This window comes from Stenella coeruleoalba (genome assembly GCF_951394435.1).
Source record: "Stenella coeruleoalba genome assembly, chromosome: 6".
Classification (NCBI taxonomy): domain Eukaryota; kingdom Metazoa; phylum Chordata; class Mammalia; order Artiodactyla; family Delphinidae; genus Stenella; species Stenella coeruleoalba.
Window position 1 is genome coordinate 58201987 of NC_137151.1, and position 25182 is coordinate 58227168.

Sequence of the window (25182 nt, forward strand, 5' to 3'; positions counted from 1 at the left end):
GCAAACTGGTCTTGCTCAGATGATAGATGAGATAAAGGTAGCTGGAGAAAATATTTAGGGGTTTAATGTGATGATCTGGTCTATCTCAGAGTGTAAGAGATGTGCTTACTCTTTTGTCATGGGGGTTTGCAACCTTAGTATATGCCTAAATCTACAGCTGCTCCTCATTTTCCAGATGGCATCTATGGCTGGGAGTACTTTTTACCATCTGCACTTCTCAAAGAGTTTGTGAACTCTCTCTTTTAATTATAGGAAATGGAAAAACTAATTGGTAAAGTGGTTAAATGATATAAAAGATTTTTTAAATTGAGTTAGAGCTTTTTATATTCTGTTTAACCTTTCAAATAAGATCAATGCTTTAAGTGCTTTTTTACTTTCATCTTTGCATGTCTGCCATCTTTGATATTTGCAACACTCCAAAATACTCCATAATAACTATTTTGTACATGGATTGGTATTTTGAGCCAAATTCCAAAACCCTTACCTCCTTCCAGTACCGTAAAGTACTATTGTTGGCGTGTGCATAGAACTAACACTGAATGGATATAGAGTACAGACTTAACGTGAATTGTTCCATTTATCTAATATGTTTTCAGGTTGGTAAGGTATAGTGTCATGATTTGTAAAAGTAATTTAGAAAGACAAACTTTTTATGCGTTGCCAGTGTTTCTGTATATGTAAAACACTGAGATAGTAGGAGAAGCAATTTTCCAGTTAGAAGATACTTTTTTTAACTAGCTGCGAATAATAGGAGTGACATCTGACTCTGAAAATGAATATATTCTCTGTCTAGGGAATTCTAGATTTGGAGTGTTATTAACTTATTTTCCCCTTTTTAGTTTTATGAGTCATAAATGTATTTCCTAATGATGTGTTGTAAATAAGTATCCTATAATAATCAGTAGATGCAATACTTATTCACTGTCTTTTCTCTTTAGGCAGATTCTACTGCGGAAAATTCTCCAGATAGTTTGTCCGTTTATAAAATTAGATACTTGCCATCTTTGCTCATTTTCAAGTTCTCTGTTTACAAAACTATTAAGAAGGTGTGAAATGCAGCCAAACTTCCCAGTTTATGGGAAATGTCTGATGATTGCATTTCCTACGTGTTCATTGTTCACACATGAAGAAATTTGGCAGCTGCGAGATGATTAAGTTTAGAGTATCCAAATCTAACCCTCACTGGGATTTTGGTTTCCTGCTTTCTGCCCCTGTTTTCTCACTCCCTTTGTAACCATATTAAGTGCTATGGTATTACTTCTTAAGATTGGTGATACTTAAATTTTCTTCATTTTCCATTTATCAAATGCTGTGGATAAATCATAGACCAGGAGTTCACCTGATGCAGGGCCCTAGCTTCAGGCAGTACCATACCCAAAACTGTTATGAAGGAGGTTGCTTAAACTTAGAATTCTCAATAAAGAGGTTACACAGTGGTGCATTATTAGGGTAGAGGGCAATATTGGTAGCTAATCTAAATGCTGTAATTACTTCAAAATTATTCTGCTAGAAAATTTATGGTCATACGCATAAAAGTTTGTAGCTGGCTTTGAAAATAGTAGAAAGTGGTTTGTGTATATGGTTTGGTTGAATTAATTTTTATTTGATTTGGCATTTGTTTCAAGTAATTTTTTTGATGTTGAAAACTTCAGATTACTCTATTTCTTCATGATTATTAAAGATCATTCATGTGGAGAACTGAGAATTTTTTCTGAGTATATCTATTACTTTTACAGATTTAAATATGTGAAGGTATTAAGGGATTACACTACATGATTTGTTAGCTGTGGATCAAAAGTCAGTAGCAGGTCCTTTGATCCTAAGTGTTACTGATAGTTAGATACTGGGTATGCACAGTTTGGTTGACAAGAAAAAGGTGACAAAGATAATAGGAAGTTGGGGGAGAGCCATAGTGAAAGTAGGAAAAGAAAAAGGAGACGGAATGGGAGTAGTTAGTACCCCAGTGCCACAAGCAGCTCCCTTAGGGTCTTCCATCCTCCAGTTTGGCCATCCCTCAGATAATTCCGTAACAGTTTTCAAATGGTTACCACTTCCATTTGGTGGTCCAATTGGATATTTTCAATGTCTTTTACAAATTTCTTAAGTCTGTTTTCAAAATGATGGTGGTTATAGTTTTTATTACCCTGAAGGCTGTTCTGAAGATTAGCAGAATTACTTTTTTGTGCAATAAATTACTTGAATAAAAGGTTCTGTGAATGAAAATTATGATCATCATTATCTGATGATTATTCAGCAGTGGGAAAAGTACATTTAGAATTTGAAACTCTGTCCTTTGTGTTTCATTCACAGGCTGTAGAAGAAGAAGATAAGATGACACCTGAACAGCTGGCAATAAAGAATGTTGGCAAGCAGGTGAGGTGTACTGTAATAGGTTATGCATTCACATAATAACATGCTCTTGTAGAGTTAAAAGTATTTTGGAGCCTGTGTGATTTTTTTTCCCTGTCTGTTCACTGTACATTTTTCTTCTGTCATGTAAATGTGATGCTAATTTTAAAGGTCCCTGAATTATTTGATGTCAGATTCTTTTTGCCATCTATAGAGAAGTAAATCACAAATATACCTGTGAGATACTATTTTTAGTGAAAACAATTTTGTAGAAATAAAGTAGGAAACTTGTGTCCTGAGTTGATTTTCCAAGCACTATTTTTACTTGAAATAATATTGTCCATGAAGATAATAGAATGATAGGTTTATTTCATATGTAACAGTTTTAAAAATGATATAGTTTATCAATATGTAGGCTTCAATATATAGGTAATATTCCTGAGAAAGCTTAGAGCCCTGTTGGATTCTACTGAGTGAAGGGAAAGGGTTTTAAGTATTTGCTCTTTCACTTTTCCCAAGATGAAATATATATTTTAGTTCCTATTTTTCTGAAGGTTGGGGGAACACAGCAACCAATTAAAAGAATCTACAGATTAATTAGACTGTTTTTTAAAGAATGTTGATTACATTTTTTCATTTCATGGAACATGGTTATCATATTGCTGATGTTGGCAGAATCTTGATATTTCAGATGCAAGACACTAAGCTGTCTTTGCTTTCAGCCATCCTACCATATGCTCTGATCCCATCACATCTCACAAGCTATGTAGGTTTGGGCCAGGACCATTCTTGGATGGGAAATCTCTAAGAATCACCCAGCTGCCACAAGAAGTAATGTAGATAACTGAGGGAAGTGTGTTACCAATTCACCGCAAAACCAGTTATTCCAATAGAGCAGTAGGGGCAAGGGTCTGACTTAAGTATCATAATTGGTGAAGTCAAATCTCACTGCATTCTGAATATTACAGTTTCATTAACAAGAGGAACCCTCCAAAACCGAAAATGAGGTATAATTCATCTTATTCTCTCATCCTGTGTGATACAGTCACCCTTGTTGTCTTTTCCCACTACTTATTTTAGTCTAATATGTAATATTAGATCACCAACTTGGAGCCTAGCATTCAGTAACTATTTTTTGAATAAATGACTCTGATGCTATAGTTTCTTGATGTAGATTCTATTTAACAGTTAGCAGCAAAGAAATTAAAAGTGAAACTGAAAATATATATAATTGGCAAAGTTTAATAATCATCAGAATCATTTTTTAAAAATATAGTACTTCACTAGTTTGGCCTCCTTTGTGGCAAAAGCAAAACTGCCTATGATGGAATCAGACCAATATCTTTTTCTCCTGCCGGTCTTTCTTAGTCTCTGTCACCTAAAATGTCCTAAGGCTTATTTCTGAAATAAAGAAAATTTAGTGTTGTGGTCTAGTTATTTGAAATTATTTGTAGCGTGTTGTATCTCTGGGTATTTTAAAGAAATCAAGCGTATTGAAATTGTAGTTTAGAAAAGAACAGCCAAGAAGTAATTTCAGTGGTGAACATTTGTTTAAAGTTAGGAGTCTTGGTATTTTAGCAAAATACATATAAGAAAATAATGGTTTAGTTGAAAGTTTTTTATTGTGTGCAGTATCTATCCTTTATTTCAAAGCTTTCAAATTTAGCTGAACTATTTCAATCAGCTCAGCCTTAAACATAAATGTATATTAAGCATTTAAACTTAACCTCCTTTATTACAATGCAATTTTAAGTCTTGTTTTTAACTCAGATGTTTCAAATACAGATTTGATCAGGTTTAAATTAATGGATTGTACCTATATTCTTTTCTGTGATACATTTTTTCAAAATAGCTACACGAAATATCCTTAACATTTTAGAATTGATCCAAATTGTATTTAAATTTTTAAATTACTAACAGTGACTTTTGATCCAAGAATATTTCCTGAATCATTTAAAGCACTATTCCTGAAATATTAAAATTACATAGGAACTAAATTAAAATTACAGAGGAAGTGATGAGAATTCACATTGAACTCTTTCCTTTTGGTATGTCTGCTTTGAGTAAAGTACCCCCTCAGACATTCAGTATATATGAATGGCAGAAAGTATACACACATAATCAGGCTTATACACACAGATAAAATGCTTATGCTTTTTTTAAAAAATCAGATGATTTCAGATTTGTATAGAATTCCTTGTGACTATCATTTCTGCTGCAGAGTCATAACATCGATTGTGTAAATCGGTCTTTATTTTATCAGCTCCTTAACATTTTAACAGATTTAGAAATCCTGAAAATGTAACAATATATAGGGAAAGTTAAATTGTAAAATATATATAAATTTAGTTTTGGCTTTCTTTACCAATTTCATCAGCTACTGAAAAAAAATCTAAATAATTCATCTACCAGTAATATGGTTCTTTTTTCTTTTTCTTTCCTTATTCCTTTTTTCTTTTAGGACCCCAAACGTCATTTGGAGGAACATGTGGATGTACTTATGACTTCAAATATTGTCCAGTGTTTAGCAGCTATGTTGGATACTGTTGTATTTAAATAAAGCAATGCAAAAAGCTCTTAGTGATACTTTCAGTGTATAGTCCTCTTGTTCCTAATGCTCAAAATCAAGGGACCTCTGAAGGTGTATTTGGTTAAATGTAAGACATCTGGCATCATTTGCAGCACTGTAACACCTTCAGTCTCCGTTGTGCAATTACTTCTGTTTCTTTAGTCAGGGTCTTTGCAGATTCCAAAGTTGTATAAGAATACATCAAAGTGGACAAATTTTGTTAAGATCCCATTTAATATTTGAAGAAATCAGTAACACAAATATATTTTGATTGTTGCTTACAAAATAAAATACATTTACAGTCTATGTCTCCTGAGGTCTTTTTGGCACTGGGTGGAATTGACAGAATAACATTTGACAGTGCACTGGAAATCTCACACAAAAATATGTTTTCCTTTGTAATTTAAGATAACACATAAAACATCAGTGTGATAACAAAACTTCACAGATGTAAAATGACTGCCATTAAAGAGTGGCTACCTCATTAGTGAGTAACCCAGAAAAATGTTGACATATTTTATTAAAAATATTTGTCACAAGTTAATGTTGAATACTCAATATCTTGTTAACAGATTATACTTTCAGTATTTCAGAGGGGTACATATAAGGAGAAAAGGGAGGCAGTTTAAATTTAGACTTTGATGATTTTTTTTTTTTTTAAAGAGTACATTCCACCAACAGTGTTGCGATTGTCTGGGAATTGCCTGCTGCAAAACTTCACTAGACTTCCAGCTGAAACAGCCATAGAAGGTGTGCAGTGTCCTCAAAGCAAAACGAGAAACGTAGCCATAATGTGAATTGAATATCATGAGCACATAAGCAGTAATTTTGTTACTGTTTTCTCTCATCTTTCTTAAATTAACTTAGAAGTACCCAGTTTTCTGATAAAGACAAAAATTTGACTAATGGCAGTTTTCATAGATGACCTCGTCCCTCAACCTGTTTCTAACCTGATGTACATAAGTACTCACACATGGTACAGCACCATACTGGGTACACCAAAGAATGTGCAAAACGCATGGAGACAAAGATTTAATTGTCTCTCTCTTTGTGAAAAATGGTAAGAATGTTTCTAAGGCTTCATTAAAGAGGGAATTTACTTGGGGATTTAGAATTGAGCTTCAGCCTCTGATAGAGTAGTATGAATAATGTGGTGAACCAAATTACTCTCCTATTTGAATAATTCTAGGCTGTTCTTGGTTGCCTAATGAAAAGTTACCAGAAACTAAAAGTGGAAGTGGCTTAAATTCCCACTATGTTTCACAGTCTCTGTTTTTGGTGGAATAAGGTATTCTGAGCATTTCTTGATTGTCCTGTGGTTTCTTCTTTTAAATATAGTGATGGTATATTTTATATAGGACTTGTAATATGTATTAATTGTTGGGATTATAACAGCTAACCATTTACAATTAAAATATGAGTTGAAGTTTGTAGAAATTTTCCTTTTGCCTGATTTAAACTTGTGTGCAAGTGTTCCGGGTTTTTTTAATACATGATTTTCCCCTTTACATAAATCAGGTTCTGTGACTTCTTCACAGATAGTGTGAAAAGCTAGTCAAGATTATTTTTGTACAATATGTCCAAAGAAGAAGGCCTCAGTAATACAAGGGTTATTCTCAACATTGCATTGGAAACTTTTTTTTTTTTTTCTTTCTTTCACTTTAGTCCCCTGAAAAATAGCTCCTGAGTGAGTAAAGTGACTGAGAAGGCTTACACAAGGCCTGCCTTTTGCTCTTCTTGTTTGATCACCTCATCTTCCGGGACTTCCCACAGTCACATACCATGTTCTCCCACTTGGTTCATGTTGGAGACGTTCCCAATTTCAAAACCTTACCAGAATCCCTCCTAGCAAAAACCTACAGTTTTGTGGATTTGGAGTCAATCAGAATGAGGATGTCTTAAGAAGGCTCAGTGAACACCTTTCTCTTGGAATGCACAGCTATTTTAGCAGCAGCCTGATAACCCAGGCCGAGGCAGGCACTGAAACAACTTATTTAATCACAAGCTCAATAAGCCACTTCAGGGTGTGTGTGGGTGTGTGTGTGTGTGTGTGTGTGTGTGTTTATGTGAGCATCTTTACCGGTCTCTGCAGCACTAAAGCAGCACTAGAACCAAAACTCTTGCCTCTAATACAGAGATGTTCCCGCTTTCCACTTAGCCTAGTATGGGGGCATCAAAAGCTCCAGCCTCACTATTCAGTGCCATCTGCCTGTACCAGGAGCACCTGAGTCTTCCGGGAGCTCATTAGAAATACAGGCCTGCTGAATCCGAATCAAGAATCCTGGTGTGGTGCATAAGCACTTCTAAAGTTTGAGAAGACCAGCTCTATGGAAGTATGATTCAAGAGCTGATGTGCTGATTCTGAGAAAAGCCTGTTTTCCTTCTTGAGCATATATGTTAAAGACGTAGCCTGTATGTGAGGAATCACTGAATTCAGTACTGGTAATCTAAGTGAGAATGCACATTTATCTCCTAATCCAATTCCTTAGAAACTCTGAGGAGGAGGCACTCTCCCTTTCCTCTACTTTAACAGTCATTTTTAGCATTCTTCATTTTTTAAAAAGCCAGTTCAGGGTACCGGGAATAACAAAACCCGAAAAAGAGTCCAGGTAGAGTCTCTCCTTTCTGCGACACACTGAAGGCTCTGTCCCACCGAGGAGGGGGTGGAGAGGCATTCGGGGACAAAGAAGTGAATGATCGAAAAAGGGGAAAGCGAGAGTAGCCAAAACCAGGCCAAAGGCTCTCGGGAGAAATGGTGGTGAAAGGTAAAAGGCAAAGAAAACCAAGCGTCCAATAATGTCATAGCTGCTGTCCCCTCCCCCCACACCCCAACGCCTCAACAGTTAAGGCCCTGCTTGTTAGTGAAGCTTCCTGGCCACGAGCTGAGATTTGCTTTCGAAAGGAAAATGGGGTCTGGCTGTATTTTTTTTTTCCCAGTCCGGGACATCTGGGCACCAACCCTTCCGGCCCTGGGCCGCGCTCGCCGGGCCTTGCCACGCCTGGTGCCCTCTGCGGCCAAGGCGCCCGCCCGCCTCGGGGGCGCAGTCCGGGCTCAGCGCTGGCCGCTCAGCCCCCAGAGGCGGCGCTCTCAAAATGCGCCCGCCTAGGCGCAGGTCGAGTCGGGTTAGACCCTCTCTGCAAAGCGCCAGACCCACCCAATGTCCCCGGCGCCGCTCTCCCTCAGGGAGCGGCCGGGCCCGAGGAAGGCAGATGCACTCTCTCGGAGGAAGGTACGAGCTCCACCGGGCGGAGGCGCCCAGGCCGAGCCTCCGGCAGGGAAAGAGTGTGTGCCCCCGGGGTCCGCGCCAGCGGCCGCTCGCCCCGCGCTCCCCGGGTCTGTGGGCGGCTCCCTCTCGGGACCGCCAGGGTGCTGGGGAGCCTACGGGCACCTTAGACAATGGAGCCAGAGCGGGGCGGCTGGCCTGGGGCCGAGCGCCGGGCGCGGGGGTGGCTTCTCTCGCCGCCTGCCCCCGCAGTGCCCCGCGTGGAGCCGGCCCGCCAGTCAGCCAGCTCGCGGGGCCGAGCTGAGCTCCGGCGCTGCGCTCCTCCCCCTAGTTCCCGCGCGGCTCGGCGTCCCGGGAAAGCCACAGGAGGGCAGGTTGGCGGGTGCCGGCCACGGGAAGCAGCGTAGAGCGGTGAAGCCTCTTGGCCCTCTGGTTCGGGCGGAGGGCTGGGCTCCTCTGTAGACCCAGTACTGGGAGATTTCTTCCTACACCTCGGTGCTGCTTTGGGCCTCGTGCTATTGATTTGTGCCAACATCCTTTTAAACTGGTTCTTTTCTCTATTCCTCTTTAGATTCTTTCTCATTTTAAAATTACTGGCATGGATTCTTTTTCTCCCCTCCAGATTATAAAAACATTAAACACACACACACACACACACACACACACACACACAGTCTTCCGTAACGATCACTGCGTTGACACCACTTCCACTCTGTCTCCCCAGATCAACGCTTCTAGGGAACCCATTTGCGCGAGGACCCGGCCCTCTCTTTTCCTGGCGAGGCTTTTGAACCTGTCGCCAAGGCCGTACCTCAGAGAGAAGGAAGTGCAGTGGCATGCGAGGCATGCATGGCGCCTGCCCCCAGTTAGATGCTCTTCAGATAATCTGCAACCAAGCTCGCTGATAAAATATTTAGGGAAGACCTCGTAAACATCACAGCAACTACATTAAGGCACTTCAGCCCGACAGCTTATGATTATTTCAAAACTTAAAAAGGAGATCATTGATTGTCACTGTTTCTGTGCTCAACCAAGAAACCGAACCTTCCCGAGGTGGGTGGATGGGGGGGCTGAGTTGCTTGCCTTTCTCCCCCACTACTCCCCCTTCCCGCTCTCTCTCGTGGAGGTGGCTCTCAGCAGCAGTGATTTATTTATGTATGTATGTAGTTTAAAAGGTGTGCGTTGGTGGGGGTGTTCGTGGAGGACACACAGGACCTGCTCACAAAGGACTGGGTCAGGTGTCTTGTGCTTCTGTATTAACTGGAAAAGACAGACTCTGGAACTTTTACAGGGCGAGAAGAGGCCACCGGCTCGCGCTTTGTATACTTTGCACTTGAAATCGTTACATTCAACTGAATATTTGGCTCATTCAGATCCGAAAAATCTCCTAGCATCGTTGAATTCCCTCCTCCGCCCCTCAGCTCCAAAGGAGGGAGGTGGGGGGAGAAGGTAGGAAAATGTTTAGTAAATTGCACATCTTTGAATCTTCCTAAAGCAGTGGTCACAAAGCTTAAAGGTGACACAACAGTGCTCACGTAAAACTAACACACGTTCCCCATCCCACCCCCAAGCCAACAATAAAATCATCCCCTTCAGTTTGCCATGATCGCAGCGACCAGGAGCCAGGTGATTATCCTAATTAATGTCTATCTAATTAAATTACTGTCAGCAGTTAACCAATGGCAGGAGCCGTTTCATCGGCTGCACAAGCAGCAAGATCAAAAGTGAGCCTTTTCTGATTGCTGCATAGTGTCAATTGGCCAATCTCTTCTCCCAGGGAAAAAAAAAGTAAATCAAACCTTTGAGAAGCATTTGCTGGTTGAAGTGCTTTCTGTCTAGTGAGGGGGTCTGTGGATTTCTAGTTTATGATAAATAGGACTTTAAAAACCAGGGACAGGAGGGTGAGTGTTCAGGTTCCAGAGCTATGCAGCTGGAGCACTGCCTTTCTCCTTCTATCATGCTCTCCAAGAAATTTCTCAATGTGAGCAGCAGCTACCCACATTCAGGCGGATCTGAGCTCGTCTTGCACGATCATCCCATTATCTCGACCACTGACAACCTGGAGAGAAGTTCACCTCTGAAAAAAATTACCAGGGGGATGACGAATCAGTCAGATACAGACAATTTTCCTGACTCCAAGGACTCACCAGGGGACGTCCAGAGAAGTAAACTCTCTCCTGTCTTGGACGGGGTCTCTGAGCTTCGTCACAGTTTCGATGGCTCTGCTGCAGATCGCTACCTCCTCTCTCAGTCCAGCCAGCCACAGTCCGCGGCCACTGCTCCCAGTGCCATGTTCCCGTACGCCGGGCAGCACGGACCTGCGCACCCCGCCTTCTCCATCGGCAGCCCAAGCCGCTACATGGCCCACCACCCGGTCATCACCAACGGAGCCTACAACAGCCTCCTGTCCAACTCCTCACCGCAGGGCTACCCCACCGCCGGCTACCCCTACCCACAGCAGTACGGCCACTCCTACCAAGGAGCCCCGTTCTACCAGTTCTCCTCCACGCAGCCCGGGCTGGTGCCCGGCAAAGCGCAGGTGTACCTGTGCAACAGGCCCCTTTGGCTGAAATTTCACCGGCACCAAACGGAGATGATCATCACCAAACAGGGCAGGTAATGCTACGTTCTTGGCTGCCGCTGCTCCAGGCGCGGTCCGGGGGCAAGTGCACCCGGCTTGTGACCGCCGCGGCAGCGAAGATTCGGGGTCGGGAGCAGAGTGGAAGGCGCTCTGGCGCGTCCTAGAGTTGGCTGGTGTTGGAAAAACGGAAAGTGGAAGGTCTAGCCACCGCGGTGATGTCGGGGAGGGGGGTCCCGCTCTAGAAAGGTGGTCGGAGAGCCAGTCAGTGGCCGGAGAAAGGAGAGCGAGAGAGAGGGGGAGAGCCCTGGCCGGTGGCCGGGAGATGGGAGGGACGCATCAACGCCCGATGCACCGACAGGTGGAGATTCGGGTCGCCAATCTCGCTTTTCAGCTGGGCAGTGCTACCTGCCGACTCCCCGACTTCAGCCCCACTTCTTTCCCTCCGCCACCACCCCTTTTCCAACCCAGCAAACATTCGCTCATTGACGCTGAGAGAACAAGTTTTGCTTTGCTATCTGGCGCCTCGCTTCTTGCATTTAATCTTTAACATTTATGTTTTTCCCCCTTGTTTTCTCCCCCCTTCCTAATTTAAATAGGCGCATGTTTCCTTTTTTAAGTTTTAACATTTCTGGTCTCGATCCCACGGCTCATTACAATATTTTTGTGGATGTGATTTTGGCGGATCCCAATCACTGGAGGTTTCAAGGAGGCAAATGGGTTCCTTGCGGCAAAGCGGACACCAATGTGCAAGGCAAGTCCTTCCAATTAACACGTTTTCCTGACACTTATTTAGGTGAGAATGATTAATTAAAGCCTTTGTGGACTGGCTCGAGCGACTTTTAAAACGATCGGCCAATGACTTCTAAAAGCAAACAAGGGGGATAGGGGGACAGACTGAGCCGCGAGAAGGGGGAGGATTATGCAAAAGCAATTTTAATCATCCCAGTTAATAGGAAGAAAGCACGGCCTAAAAAGCCCCAGCTAATGGGCCTCACAGTGGAATAAGGGGTGTGCGTATGTGTATATGTGTGTGTGTCCTACGTGGTGAGGAGTTAAGACTGGGCAGTGCCCGGGGCACATGTAAACAACTTGTTTCTTTCTCTAGGAAATCGGGTCTATATGCATCCGGATTCCCCCAACACGGGGGCTCACTGGATGCGTCAAGAAATCTCTTTTGGAAAATTAAAACTTACAAACAACAAAGGAGCTTCAAACAACAATGGGCAGGTCAGTGGCTCAAGCGCTCATTTCTCTCTCTCCCTCTCTCTCTCTCTCTCTCTCTCTCTCTCTCTCTCACACACACACACACACACACACACACACACACTCACTTATACATACTCGTCCCTCCCTAAGATCCAGTTCATCACTTTAAACCAACATGAGAAACTGGACACGTTTCTTTGCTTCATTAAAAAGACTTCTAAAAAATTCTATTTCCATCCTCCGAAATTATATTAAACAATCTACAAAGTTGTTCTTCTCCCCCCCTCTCGCCCAATTCCCGAGTTCCCAACCTTCCCAAGTACAAATACTTGGTTGATTTTGAGAAGGAAACGCGCAGGATCTGCAGGTTGTGAAAATCTTTGCTTCTCCTTAAAGGAGGACAGGGAGAAGGGCCCTGAGGATCGGGCGGTCGGGTTTGGTTTTCCTCCCGTGCTCGGGCGATCCGTGCTCCCGGGCAGCGAGGGCTGGTCTGCCCCCGCCAGCCAGTCACCAGCCGGGCGAGGCCCGCTATCAGTTACTAGGGGCGGCGGGCTCCTTGCAGCCTCCGCGCGGCGGGCGGCGCAGAGCCCCGCGCACGCCGGCTGCGTTAACGCGCCGCCCGGCGCTCCCCTTTCTCTCCGCCGGACAGATGGTGGTTTTGCAGTCCTTGCACAAGTACCAGCCCCGCCTGCATGTGGTGGAAGTGAACGAGGACGGCACGGAGGACACCAGCCAGCCCGGCCGCGTGCAGACATTCACTTTTCCCGAGACTCAGTTCATCGCCGTCACCGCCTACCAGAACACCGATGTAAGGAGGCCTGGGGGCTGGGCGCGCGGCGGTCGGCACCGGCTTCTCCAGGCCCGCGCCGCTACCCTCGGCCATCCCCCGCTCTGGCACTAACGTCAGCCGCAGCTGGCTCTGCTGCGCCTTTTAGGCGTAGGGCTAGGGGCCTGCTGGGCACCTTCCCTAAACACCTAGCCGGTGGGAAAACGCTTCCTATTCGTCTCCGTCGCGGGTCACTCGGGCCACCTTTAAGGTGACCAGAATTTCTCGGGCCTCTTGGGAATTTTTATTTAGTTTTCAAGTATCACTTTCTGGGTGATCAAAAGAAACCCACATTCATATATTTAAAACCTACAATAAATTACTGGGGGCTACGAAGTGAGTTTTCTAGCAGTTTGAACTTAAGCATTTGCAAGTTTGCAGAAACTTATTTTACTACTGTTGATTTGACTACTAGAATTGATGGTGTTTTTTAAAAACTTAAATGAAAATATTAGAAGTTAAAAATATGCGTTTATTTTAAATCAAAACTGATTTTAAGATGCAGCTTGTGGGTTCTTCAAGTTGTGTATCAAAAGCGACCAATTTTAAAAAATATGATGAAACATTTAAGATACGCAACATTTTTTAGTGATGAATTCAAGTGCCCCTTAAAGATTTTTGCCTGAGTAAGGGCATTATGTAACAAGCATTTTAAAAAAATGAGCATTTGAACCAATTTAGAACACATGGGAGAGCTAATTGAAAGCAATTCTTTAGTTTTAGTCACCATTAATTTAAACATGTTCCTCATAACTTTCATCATACTTTCTTTTTTTTCCTTTCCACCCATTCCCTCAAATTTTTCAATTAGGGAAACTTTGCTATTTAATGAAATTGTGGGCCGTAAGCCCCCGTAAAAAGCGGCAGATGACATATCCTTAAACACCCAATCCTCTGTATAGAATGTAAAATCGTATTAATCTTTTTTTCTCTTTTCCAGATTACACAACTGAAAATAGATCACAACCCCTTTGCAAAAGGATTTCGGGATAATTATGACACGTAAGTAGTTTTGCACTTTCTCAAATTTGTGGAATTGGGCTTTAGGTCAAAGGTGCATTGCTTTGTACAAGGCTTTTGGAAGCTAGAAAGTGTGAAGACAGGGTTGTTTTCGAGGTTTTCCTTTCCTTTTTGTCGGCTCCCCTTCTCTCTGGTGACCTGGCTTAGTACTTCTGTGGTTTTGGTGAAAGGTTTCCTCTGCCTATTTTTAGCTTTTGCGTGAATTACAAAGTTGTTGGCGGGGCTCGGGGACTGGCTGGCTGGGGAAGCCGCCCTGGTTCCCGGGTGCGCGAGTTGTATGTGGCACTGCAGATGCTCAGCTCAGATTGTCTGTGTCTGAAACCACCCGAGTCTGCCTGAAAGTGCATGTGGCTCTGGCAGTTGTTACAGTCTCCTTGGCATATGTGACTTTTATTTACCCATTTCCAAGTTTTGTGTAATAGCTTTTCCTGTGCAAGTTTACTATGGACTGAATAAAAATGTGCACCCACTACAGGCAAGTTCACGAGCACAGCCGATATTGCAGTCACTTCAGGCTTTGGGAAGGACCCAGGTTCTGTTGCTGTGTATTATTTATGCTTCGAAAGAAAAATATTTCCTCTTATCGTTTTTATCTAGGTGCGTTTTAATTACATGTGTTGGTTCCCTTTTCTCCAGGCATCACTTACCTACTCCATGTCTTTTCTATCAAAATGCTGTCCTCTGGGGGCAACAGTAGGTGTAAACTGAATACTTCCTGGGCTTGTTCTAGCGTTCTTCCTCAGAGCCCAGGTATAGTGCCTAGGAGTTCAGATAGAGTTATATAGCAAAATCTAAATCTGGATTATGGTGATCCCTTCATTTTTTTCTTACCATAGAAGGGAAGAATACATACATTTTAATTTCATGGCTTGCATTAAGTGCTTGGGATAGAACTACAAAGTTGAATCTGTCTTTGACTAGGAATAGATTAAATTTGTGGAGGAGACAAGTGGCTATCTCCAGGTAGATACCGAACTTCCCTCCTGATATTTTTATAACAAATTGAAAAGACAGTCATGGATGGTACTGCCTGTAACTGCCATGTGCATCCCTCAAAAGTGGTCCAAAGGAAGCAAGCCTCATCAGTATGATTCCCCAGGAAAAAAAAACTTGGCTACTCTAGTCCTTCCTCACAATCTAAAAAAGGTGGGCTCAGCACAGTGGAAAGTGTGTGGCCCATGAGACCAGAGATATTGGTCTCTGTACTAGGGGGTCTTGTAGATTTTGAGCTTTTAATTCTGCTGTGAACATCTGTTCCAAAGCATTTATTTTGCACAAATCAATTCAGTAATCCCAAGTGGGTTGGGACCTGGATGGGCATATAAACTGTATCTTTTGCAGATTGTTGTTTTTTTTTTTCTTTTTAAAATATTGTGGTGGTAAACAGAGAAGGTATTTGCACCTTGCTGGTTATGTTCCCTTCCTGCCTCCCTCTACTTGTTCTTATTTGAGGCTGGACTTAAATTTCAGGAGGGAAATTTTGTGCAGTAAGCAAACTGCACCTGAGCAGCCACAGCATGACACTCACTTGCCCCTCTTCTGGCTGACTTCTGTTGGAAAAAAACACTCCATTTGGTTCTTAAATCACTATATATTTCTCATAAAAAGCTTCTTTAACTGTACAAGTGGTTATCTTAGACATTTATGGGTTAGAGAAGAGTAGAATGGTTTATGACACTCCCTTTCCACTGTTAATGTCGGTTATTTGGGCCTGGCTCACTTTTGGAGAAACAGGGAGAGCAATGAAGAGTTCAGGGGGGCCAGGGGGTTTGCTTGGCCACTCACCAGGGAATCTCCTCCCCAAAGGATTGAGGTCTGACAAGACTGAGGCTCTCTTTCAAAACAGTCTGTTGATTAAAGATTAAAACATTTATGTGTGAGCTAAATAAAAAGGGAGGCATGTGTGTATGTGTATGAGAAAATACTTCGACCAATCTTGATCCAATCTCTGGTTCCTTCTCAATTCGAATGGGATTTTCTAGGCCCAGGGCCTAGAGCTAATCTTTGACTATTTTCTTTAAGGTAATTCTTAGTAACACAATTACTGTATGGGGTTGGGCAAGTTATTTAACTTCCCTTTGCCTCAGTTTCTTCACCTGTAAAGTGGGATAATAATGGTACCTAACTTGGAAAATTGTTGTGATGGTTAAATAAATTACTGTCTGTACAGTCCTAGACAAGGGTGCCTGGTACACATAATCAAGTTGTATAAGGATGAGCTATTATTAGTGGGAGACTGCTTGGCGGAGGTTGATAACTGTACTTCAAGAGTTTGCCCCCCAAGTTGTTGTTGCTGTTGTTTTTAACCAGTAACAGATCAAAAGCTGGGGAAAGAAGGTCAGAGTAAAGAATGCTTTTTCTCTGCAAAAGAATTTTACTGATTGATGACTTTGTTTCCAAGTAGTAATTCTTGTTTGTATTAGTGGTCGGGAGCTGGGGGTTGAAAGATCACACGGGGAAAACAAGACAGTAAGTCCTGCGGAGGCTTGCAGCAGTAACCCTCCCGGGTCTCAGCAGACTGGCGAAAACCAGTCCGATGCTTGTCAGTACCTGGGCGGCCCGCGCGTGTGTCAAATGGAGGAAAGCGGTCTTAAAAGGGTGGAAGTGGGTGACTTGTTTAGAAATTTCGCTCAGAAACTCTCACCGAAGAAGAAAGGCCCACTGGGCAAATAACACCTTAGTTCCTGGGTAAATCTGCCATAATGTGTACACATACAGTGGAGAAGGGGGATGAGAATCCCTTGCTGTGCTCCTCTCTCGGGCCCCCTGTGCACCTGGTGAGAGAACGCAAGAGAGGAGGGAAGCCTTCTTCTTCACCTGTATCATTTTTAGGTCCCTGAATAGACAGATTGATTCCTTTATAATTTCACGATTTATTTTGGAGAGGATGCAGGTCTGTGACCTTTTGTCTGTCTCCATCCTGGACGGCGGCAGGTTACACGTGGAGATGGTGTGGGTGGGCAACCAGGGGTGGCCTTCCCTTTTGCCCCCCGAAGGGACCTGGCGCCACCCTTCGGTTCTCTCTCTCTCCCTCCCTCGCAGGATCTACACTGGCTGCGACATGGACCGCCTGACCCCCTCGCCCAACGACTCCCCGCGCTCGCAGATCGTGCCCGGGGCCCGCTACGCCATGGCCGGCTCTTTCCTGCAGGACCAGTTCGTGAGCAACTACGCCAAGGCCCGCTTCCACCCGGGCGCGGGCGCGGGCCCCGGGCCGGGCACGGACCGCAGCGTGCCGCACACCAACGGGCTGCTGTCGCCGCAGCAGGCCGAGGACCCGGGCGCGCCGTCGCCGCAGCGCTGGTTTGTGACGCCGGCCAACAACCGGCTGGACTTCGCCGCCTCGGCCTACGACACGGCCACGGACTTCGCGGGCAACGCGGCCACGCTGCTCTCGTACGCGGCGGCCGGCGTGAAGGCGCTGCCGCTGCAGGCGGCCGGCTGCACGGGCCGCCCGCTCGGCTACTACGCCGACCCGTCGGGCTGGGGCGCGCGCAGCCCCCCGCAGTACTGCGGCGCCAAGTCGGGCTCGGTGCTGCCCTGCTGGCCCAACAGCGCCGCGGCCGCCGCGCGTATGGCCGGCGCCAACCCCTACCTGGGCGAGGAGGCCGAGGGCTTGGCCGCCGAGCGCTCGCCGCTGCCGCCCGGCGCCGAGGACGCCAAGCCCAAGGACCTGTCCGACTCCAGCTGGATCGAGACGCCCTCCTCCATCAAGTCCATCGACTCGAGCGACTCGGGGATTTACGAGCAGGCCAAACGGAGGCGGATCTCGCCCGCTGACACGCCCGTGTCCGAGAGCTCGTCCCCGCTCAAGAGCGAGGTGCTGGCCCAGCGGGACTGCGAGAAGAACTGCGCCAAGGACATAGGCGGCTACTACGGCTTCTACTCGCACAGCTAGGCCGCCCCTGCCCGCCTCGGCCCCGCGCCCCGCCGCGGCCGGGCCCCCGCCAGCCCCTCGCGCCTCTCCCCCTGCGCCTCCTGCCCACGCCCCACTCGCGCGCCCCCTCAGTTTGTTTGACCCTCGAACACCGTCTGCAGCGGATTAGTACAGGTCTCCGAGTGTAATTTTAACCTTTTCTTTTTTTTTTTTTTGCACAGCAGTTTCCGCAATTAGCGCACCGACCTTCAACTTGGCTGTAAACCTTTTGGTTTTCCTACTTCCGAACCTTCTGTGAAGTTATCCTCCCAACAATTCCCCTTCCCCTCGTCTTTTTCTCACCCTCTCCTTCCCTTTCTGGTAATGAAACTCTTCACCTTTAGGAGACCTGGGCAGTCCTGTCAGGCAGCAGCTATTCCGACCCGCCAAATCTCGGCCTCCCCATTAACCGTAGGATGTTGACTCTAGAACCTGGACCCCCCAGCGCGTCCTTTCTTATCCCCGAGTGGATGGATGGATGGATGGTAGGGATGTTAATAATTTTAGTGGAGCAAAGCCTGTGAAATGACTGTATATAGTGTTAATTTACTGTAACGAATGGCTAGTTTTTATTCTCATCGTCAAGGCACAAAACCAGTTCATGCTTAACCTTCTCGTTCATTTCTTTTCCTTTCTTTGCCTTTTTCTCCACCCCCCTCCCCTTTAACATTTTTTCTGGTGGGATAATTAACAATATTCTAAGAGGCTCTGAAAACTTGAAACTTGAAAAACTAGATAATGATGGGTTTCTCACTTCTCCTCAATCCGTTGCATGAAATAATTACTCTGCCCTACTGCACACAAATAGCTAAGGAGAATCTGACCAAACACCTGTAAAGGATAGGTGTCTTTTCATAGGCAAGTCGATTAAGTGGCATGATGCCTGCAAAGCAAAGCTAACTGGAATTATATGTTTTTTACCCCTTACTTCTAAATAGAATAGCTCGACATCAGCAATATTATTTTGCCTTATTTGTTTTTCCCCAAGTGCCAAATCCATTACTGGTCTGTGCAGGTGCCACATATGCTGACAAACTGTTTCTGAGTATCTTTTCAGTTCCCCCCTCCACCTTTATATGCTGTAAATCTTTGTAATGAATATTCTACTAATGATATAGATGACTGAATTGTTGGTAACTATAGTGTAGTCTAGTGAAGATGAATTGTGTGAGTTGTATATTTTACTGCATTTTAGTTTTGAAAATGATTTCCCCGACACCTAGAAACAGCTGCAATTTGACTTCCTTGGGAAAACACTAGCATTAATGCAAGTAAGACTGTTTTTCCCCCTCCCACTAAGTCTTGTTATATTTGATAAGGAGCACTAATCCCCCTGAAAATAGATTAGTAGGATTTCTAATGTTGTGTAGCAAACCTATACTTTTTTTTTGTATTTTAAAATTAATGTGAAATATGCATCATACACAATATTCAATCTAGATTCAGTCCATTGGGGGGATTTTTTTTCCTGATAGGAATTCAGGGTCTAAACGTGTGTATATTTTGGCTCTTCTGTAAATCTAATGTTGTGATTTTTATATTTGTTTCGTTTTGTCTGTGAACTGAATAATTTATACAAGTACACACTCCATTGAGAAACGTTTTGTTTTTTGCTCGTTTGTATCGTCTGTGTATAACAAGTAAAATAAATCTGGTAAAATGCTATGGTGTTTGAAAGCAGTTTACAGTTTGAAAATAATTTAATTGTAGATGATTATTTTTAAGGGTTAAGGAAGAATAGCCTGTCCCTACTCCAATATGGGGCAGTCTGTTTAGTGGAAACTGCCTCCCGTTTTCTTCATAAATTTGTTTTATAGCACTACCAGTAATTACTTTTTTTCCTCTTATTTACAACTACTTAGTTCCCTGTGAGTCGTTTTACTTTGTTGCACTTTTTCTTTTTTTCAGGAAAATGTAGACACTTCCTTATATCTTTAAGTAGGAAATAACGTGAGCAGGAAAAGGAGGGTCTTTAATACGAAATTTAGAATTTCTTTAAATTTCACAAAGTCAGGAGGGAGGCTTTGGGCAAGAAAAGGGTGTGATTTAAATGCTTGTCAAAATAGGCTGTTGACCGCAGCTCTAGGCAGATGTCGAAAATTCCGGTCCTTAAATACGAGGCCTTGGAGTTGAGTGGTGAATCCGTAAATGAATACACAGGATGGCCTACATTTCTTGAGTGGATTGTTTTGGGGGGATTTGGGAGGGGTTGGAGGGGGGGAAGGACTCATAGAGCAAACTCGTGAAAGGTCGGTATTTAACCACTGAGCTTAAAACTTGCTTTAGGAGGTATCTGGGGGGCACCACTCCCGTCTTTTCTACAACGGAACTCCTGTGCCAGTCCTGCCCAAGCCAGATCCCCATCCCTTGAGAAAAAAAATACAGAAATGTGGATATTCCAGCTGGGGGGTCGCTGCGTCTTAGTCAAGGTGTCCGCAGAGCTCTGCCTTTACCTCCTGGAGAAGCGATTTTTGTACTTTTGTGTCCAGAGAAACGAGATCCAAGAAAGAGGTGGAGAATGGTTCAACTTTCTTGCTTAGTCTGGGCCAGTCTCAGGTTATGGGACGAAATTTACCACCACCCAGAGACGGTCGTGTATCCCCTTTGCAATTTGACAGATGCAAAGAGGCTTCAAAGTTCCAATTAAAGTGAAAATTGGTGGGGGGAACAAGACCGATTTGCCTTCCCTGGGCGATTTCGCCACTAGACGGCGTTCCGCGGAGTTTTGTCTGCCACATAGAACAGCGAAGACTGATTTTCCTTTGTGTTTCTCCGTTCCCACACCTAAGAACTAAACAAGAGGACAAAAAGCACAAAACAGGGGGCCTGCGTGGCGAGTGAAGTGGAGCAGTGTGTTCCTGCAATCACCCACTGGCCCTGCGCTCTTGCGACCTCGCTGCCGCCGAGCAGGAGGCGCACGTGCAGCCGGGAGGCCCGGGGACGCCCAGGCCGAGGGCGAGGGGTAGCGGGGGCCGCGCTGGGCTTCCGGGAGTGAGCCTGGCGGTCGGAGCGCGGCGCCCGGCCAGACCTGCCGCCCTCGGGTCAGAGTCACCGCGAACAAAGGAGTCGGTGTCATGTGCGGAAACGAAGCTCTTAGAAGCCGAGGATAGATTTCACAGGAACGTAGTGCCCGGTACTGAAAGACGCACTTAGCTGCTATTAGGAAGTACTTAAAAAAATTGGGGAGGTCGTTTCCCTTGCAGCTTTGCACCATCTGCTGTGTGGACTGAGTCAGCGTGAGGTAAATTTGCAGCTCCGCGCTCCTCTCGGAGGCAGTGTGCTTTCCTGTCCTTTGCAAGCATGATCATTTCTCCTGGCTTCCAAGGAGTCTTGGGTGTCTAGTGAAGTGACACTGTCAATGTGTCGGAGAAGCTGCTGCTATTCCAAGGAAATCAGAGTTCGTTTTGGGAGGGCCTGCGGGAACCAGAGTTCGCGTCCCGGGTTAGATTTCGAGTTGCCTTTTTACCTCCGTGAGGGTAGGAGTCAGGGGAGGGACGGAGAAGGATGACGAATCCTCCCCGTAAACTGCAGATTTCCCCAGTTTTCCAAAGTGTCTTTTCAAAAAGAGAAAGAAAGAAAAAAAAGGCGAGCGTGCGGCTAGCATTCTATTCTGGCTCCAGCCTTCCCGCCACTCGCATCCCTCGCCATCTTAGCTCCTTGCCCACCAGCCGCTTGGGGCCGAGCGCGGCGGGCAGGCGCCGCTCGAGCCCAGAGACGCTGCGCCCTGCGTTCTTCACCTTCGAGCTGGTGCCGCGGGTCAGGGTGGCCGACGGGCGGGCACAGAGCGCGCTGCGGTCGAGGGCGTCCGGGAGCCCAGGCCGGCGGGGACGGACATCCGCACGAGTTCGGCCGGCAGTGGGGCGGCTCCGAAGGCCTGGTCTGTGCCGCTGAGCCTGGGCCCAGGCTCTCTGGCTTCGCCGTTGGGTGGCGGTGGGGGGCGGCTGCGTCCTGGCTGTCCCCGCCGTGGATCCAGGCCGGGAGTCCAGGCGAGGAACGCAGGCAGGGATTCAGGCCGCGCGTCTAGACAGGGGGCCCAGCGTAGGTCCAGACCTGGAGTCCAGGCGGTTCTCCTGTCCCTTCAAGAGTCCGGTCCAGCGTGGCTCGCGGCCTTGACTCTGGCCTTGGGTGCGGCCCTCCCAAGCCGGGCAACCCACTAGGATTTAGGGCGTGAAAGCCTTTGTAGGCCTAGCAGAAACTTACTGGGTTTGCTCCAAAAATCAGGTCGTTTCTGTCTCTTTAGGACTGACTTAACATCCCCCGAGCTCTTAAAAATGTTGTAATTTAGGGTCTATGGAGAACTTTATGAACCATCTTACCTCCTGCAGTTACATTTTCTTATAAATCCTGTTGCTAAAACTCACTGTGACCCACCTTTTTTTTGTGATGCTAAGTATTTATCTTTTTAGGAGTGAGCTTTCAAGGATGTTGTACTTGCTGTTTAGGGTGCAGGCTAGGAACAAAAGCCTTGTTGAGCAGAGGCTATTTACATTCTCGGGGAATTTAAAATGCACTGTAGCAGTATTTGGGCAACGTATTTGTGTACATAAGTGATTTTTATAAAATGTTCTGCCTGTCCTCTGGTGCAGCACCTTTTCTATGCGTATATGAGTTATTTTATCATGTATGCGTTTTAGCCATGGAGATAGGAAAAATCGCAGAGCTTATGATCCTGTGTGAAAACAAACCAATCTAGATTCCTCCATAGGAAACAGTAACAATTATTCTCATTTTTAGGCAAACTTACTTTGAAGAAGTCAGCAACTTTAAAGACCAGTGATAAGCATTCAGTTTTTTAAATATTTAATTTACGCTGGTATGTGGGCAATTGCTTGGTTAATTTTAATATTTTAAAGAGTAAATGTTCATCCTAATATCAGTAGAATCAGTCTTTGAAAAGGTAGCTGAGAATTTTTAAGCAAGTTGAATCTCTTTGATTTATTGAATTTACAATTTTAGTGCAAGATTTACTTTTGGACAGTGAGTTTTTCTTTTGCCAGAACAAGATGAGTCAAGGAAGACAGAGACAAAGTAGGCAGTAGGAAGACAGAGACAAAAATCCTACAAAGTAGGATTTTAGGCATTGCATTATATTTGATTTAATTCAGTTGCTTTGAGATTTGTATTGTCTTCCTGGTTCTGGTCTTCAGCTTGTAAGTTAGGTTGCAACGTATTTAAAAATATATTCACTTGAAAGAAAACCCCACTGCTTTCACAATAAAGTAAACTTGATGGTGTACAAGTCACTGGTCACATCTGAGCTGATTATATCCGCCTTGCATGTATTTTACACTCACAGTATGGTTTGCAGTGGTGTTCAAGGCATAGTGTGAAAAATTTGATTTGAATAGTTCCATTAAAGCAATGGAAAAAAAAAACATGGCTTAATAGACCTTCTAGTGATAGATCCCCATCTTCCTGTGCTAACTCTGAAATAAATATGTGGTCTAGTATTAGGAACGTGGCATTTAGAAGACCCTTGCTGGTAATACTTAATTTAATAAACACACTAACTGTGACATTATTAATGCAATGAAACTTGTACCACAAGCTGATTCTTTCAGGTTGTTTGACCTATTACTTATCACTAGGTTCCTTATGAACATATCCTGTGATTTATAACTTGAATTTTATATTAAAATTATTTTGGATTTCAACTCTAAAAATATCTGCATAACAAGGCACTCATTTTATATACAAAGCATGTATACTTATGTATCTTGGCCAACCTTTCATGAGGAGGAAGATGGAATTTATGAAGGGAGAGCATCTCTAGGGATATGCCTCTGGTTATTTTGGCTAACATTTTGGCTAATATATATTTTGTTTCAATACTAGTAAAAAAAAAAGAATATAGGTTAACTTTAAGTTTGGGGACAAAAGTTATACTTACTTAGTATATATATGTCATATACATGCATTATATATGTATATACGTATACACTAAGTTTCAAGAAATGGCAAGTTAATTGAACTTTCTGGTTGAAAGGATATTCCTAGCTCAATTTTCAACTTTTAAGGTGTATTTCTCTTTTATTTTGTCATTCCTAGTATGAAGGGGAAGGCATTTTTCAATCTTAGGATAATTCAGAGGCAATTTTTTGGTTCTCAGTTAATTCAGTCTCATCTTAAAAGTTCAAATTTAGCAAAGCACATGTTCCCTTGTTCATGCCAAGTGTGATAAAAACTAGTCGAAAAATAAAACTATTGCAAACAAGTAGAGCACTGCACTTCACTGCATACTATACAGGCCACATCATTTCTAGGTCTGATGTCACTGCCTACTGGGCTGCCATTTGTGGGCACAAGTAAGGCCTCCTTTGAAAGTGGATAGAAGGCACTACCGTTTCAGATATGTGTGTTTGAATTGTGTGTGTGTGTGTTTTAAATATCCTTTTTGAATAGTGATAAGCATACTTGTGAGCATTCAAAGATTTGCCGTCTTCTATCAACAAAAGGTTATTCTTTTTAGGCTCTGGGATGTGTTTTTCTCACTCTGCATTGGAAGCTCTTTTCTTTGTATCTAAAACATGAATTAGCAAAATCATCTCTCCCCCTTTGTAATAGAGTCAAATTATAGGCTATTCTGTGTAATTATAACTTCTCAATAGTTTAATCTTTCTATTTACGGATGAAACTCACATATATATTTAAGTTTAACATCCTTGAACTTCAGTGAATGAAATACACATGCATGTTAGATAGATTCAGTTTAGGCCATCCGCAATCAACAATGATATTTTATGAGACCGTCTCAGTTATCATATAGATTCGTTATTTTGAATGGCTCCCTCAGTTGGAAATTTACAAAAGGCCAAACCATTATTTCTAATAAAAAATGTTTCAAAGGTGGTTAGTACTTTTATAACTGATTTGTTTTTTAGTTTGAATTGTATAATTTTGGATATAATTTTACCAAATAATAACAATGTTTACTACTCAGCACCTTCCTAAAAAAACAGAAGCTGTAATGAGGACTTATCCTTTCACAGTTTACCTACCACTGAATGCTGTGTATTATGTTCAAATGAAATCTTTTTTTTCCTACCTCTGTCTTAATTTGCTACACACCCAGCCACCCACACGCGCGCGCACACACACACACACACACACACACACACACGTGCGCACGCGCGCTTTTTTTTTAATGACTGTGTTCTAAATAATCCTTAGAGCTCACTCACCTTTGGGATTCACTCTCTTAATTTATGCTCACATTCTGCTTTGTTCCTGTGAAGAAAGTCAAAGAGACATACTGATTCCTCCTCAACAAATTTGTTCTTTCCTCCCCCCAGCTCTGCTGTCTCTCTGACACTCATTTTGCCCTTGTCAACTCTCTTGCCAACAACTTTTTTTTTAAACCTACTCTTCCTTCTCATGCTACCACCCTGAACCTGAGTCTTTATAAAATCTATGCCTGATTCATCAGTTTCTTTCAGATCAGAATTTTTATGCTTTCCTCAAAAGCAGTTGTAAAGTTTTCAGGACAAATAT

The 25182-nt window shown here is 43.9% G+C and overlaps 2 protein-coding genes across 4 annotated transcripts in view; both read left to right on the forward strand.

Annotated features, from left to right (window-relative positions):
- The window catches only part of PSMD14 (proteasome 26S subunit, non-ATPase 14), a 133289-nt gene extending 126929 nt beyond the window's left edge, over window positions 1-6360 (forward strand). For 2 of the 3 annotated variants that reach the window (XM_079923938.1, XM_079923937.1), the window contains 2 exons: window positions 2311-2373; window positions 4811-6359. In XM_079923938.1, the coding sequence (XP_079780064.1) occupies window positions 2311-2373; window positions 4811-4909 (162 nt within the window). In that variant the 3' untranslated portion in view covers window positions 4910-6359. Of the gene's footprint in view, window positions 1-2310; window positions 2374-4810 lie in introns of all 3 variants that reach the window. The other variant, XM_079923939.1, reaches the window with a different exon arrangement.
- Window positions 6361-10066: 3706 nt separating this feature from the next.
- TBR1 (T-box brain transcription factor 1) lies at window positions 10067-19725 on the forward strand (the record flags this gene model as incomplete). Its single annotated transcript, XM_079924802.1, has 6 exons — window positions 10067-10758; window positions 11320-11474; window positions 11829-11950; window positions 12579-12737; window positions 13696-13757; window positions 16818-19725. The coding sequence occupies 6 exons, from the start codon at window positions 10067-10069 to the stop codon at window positions 17671-17673; spliced, it is 2046 nt and encodes a 681-aa protein (XP_079780928.1). The 3' UTR covers window positions 17674-19725.
- Window positions 19726-25182: the final 5457 nt, after the last annotated feature.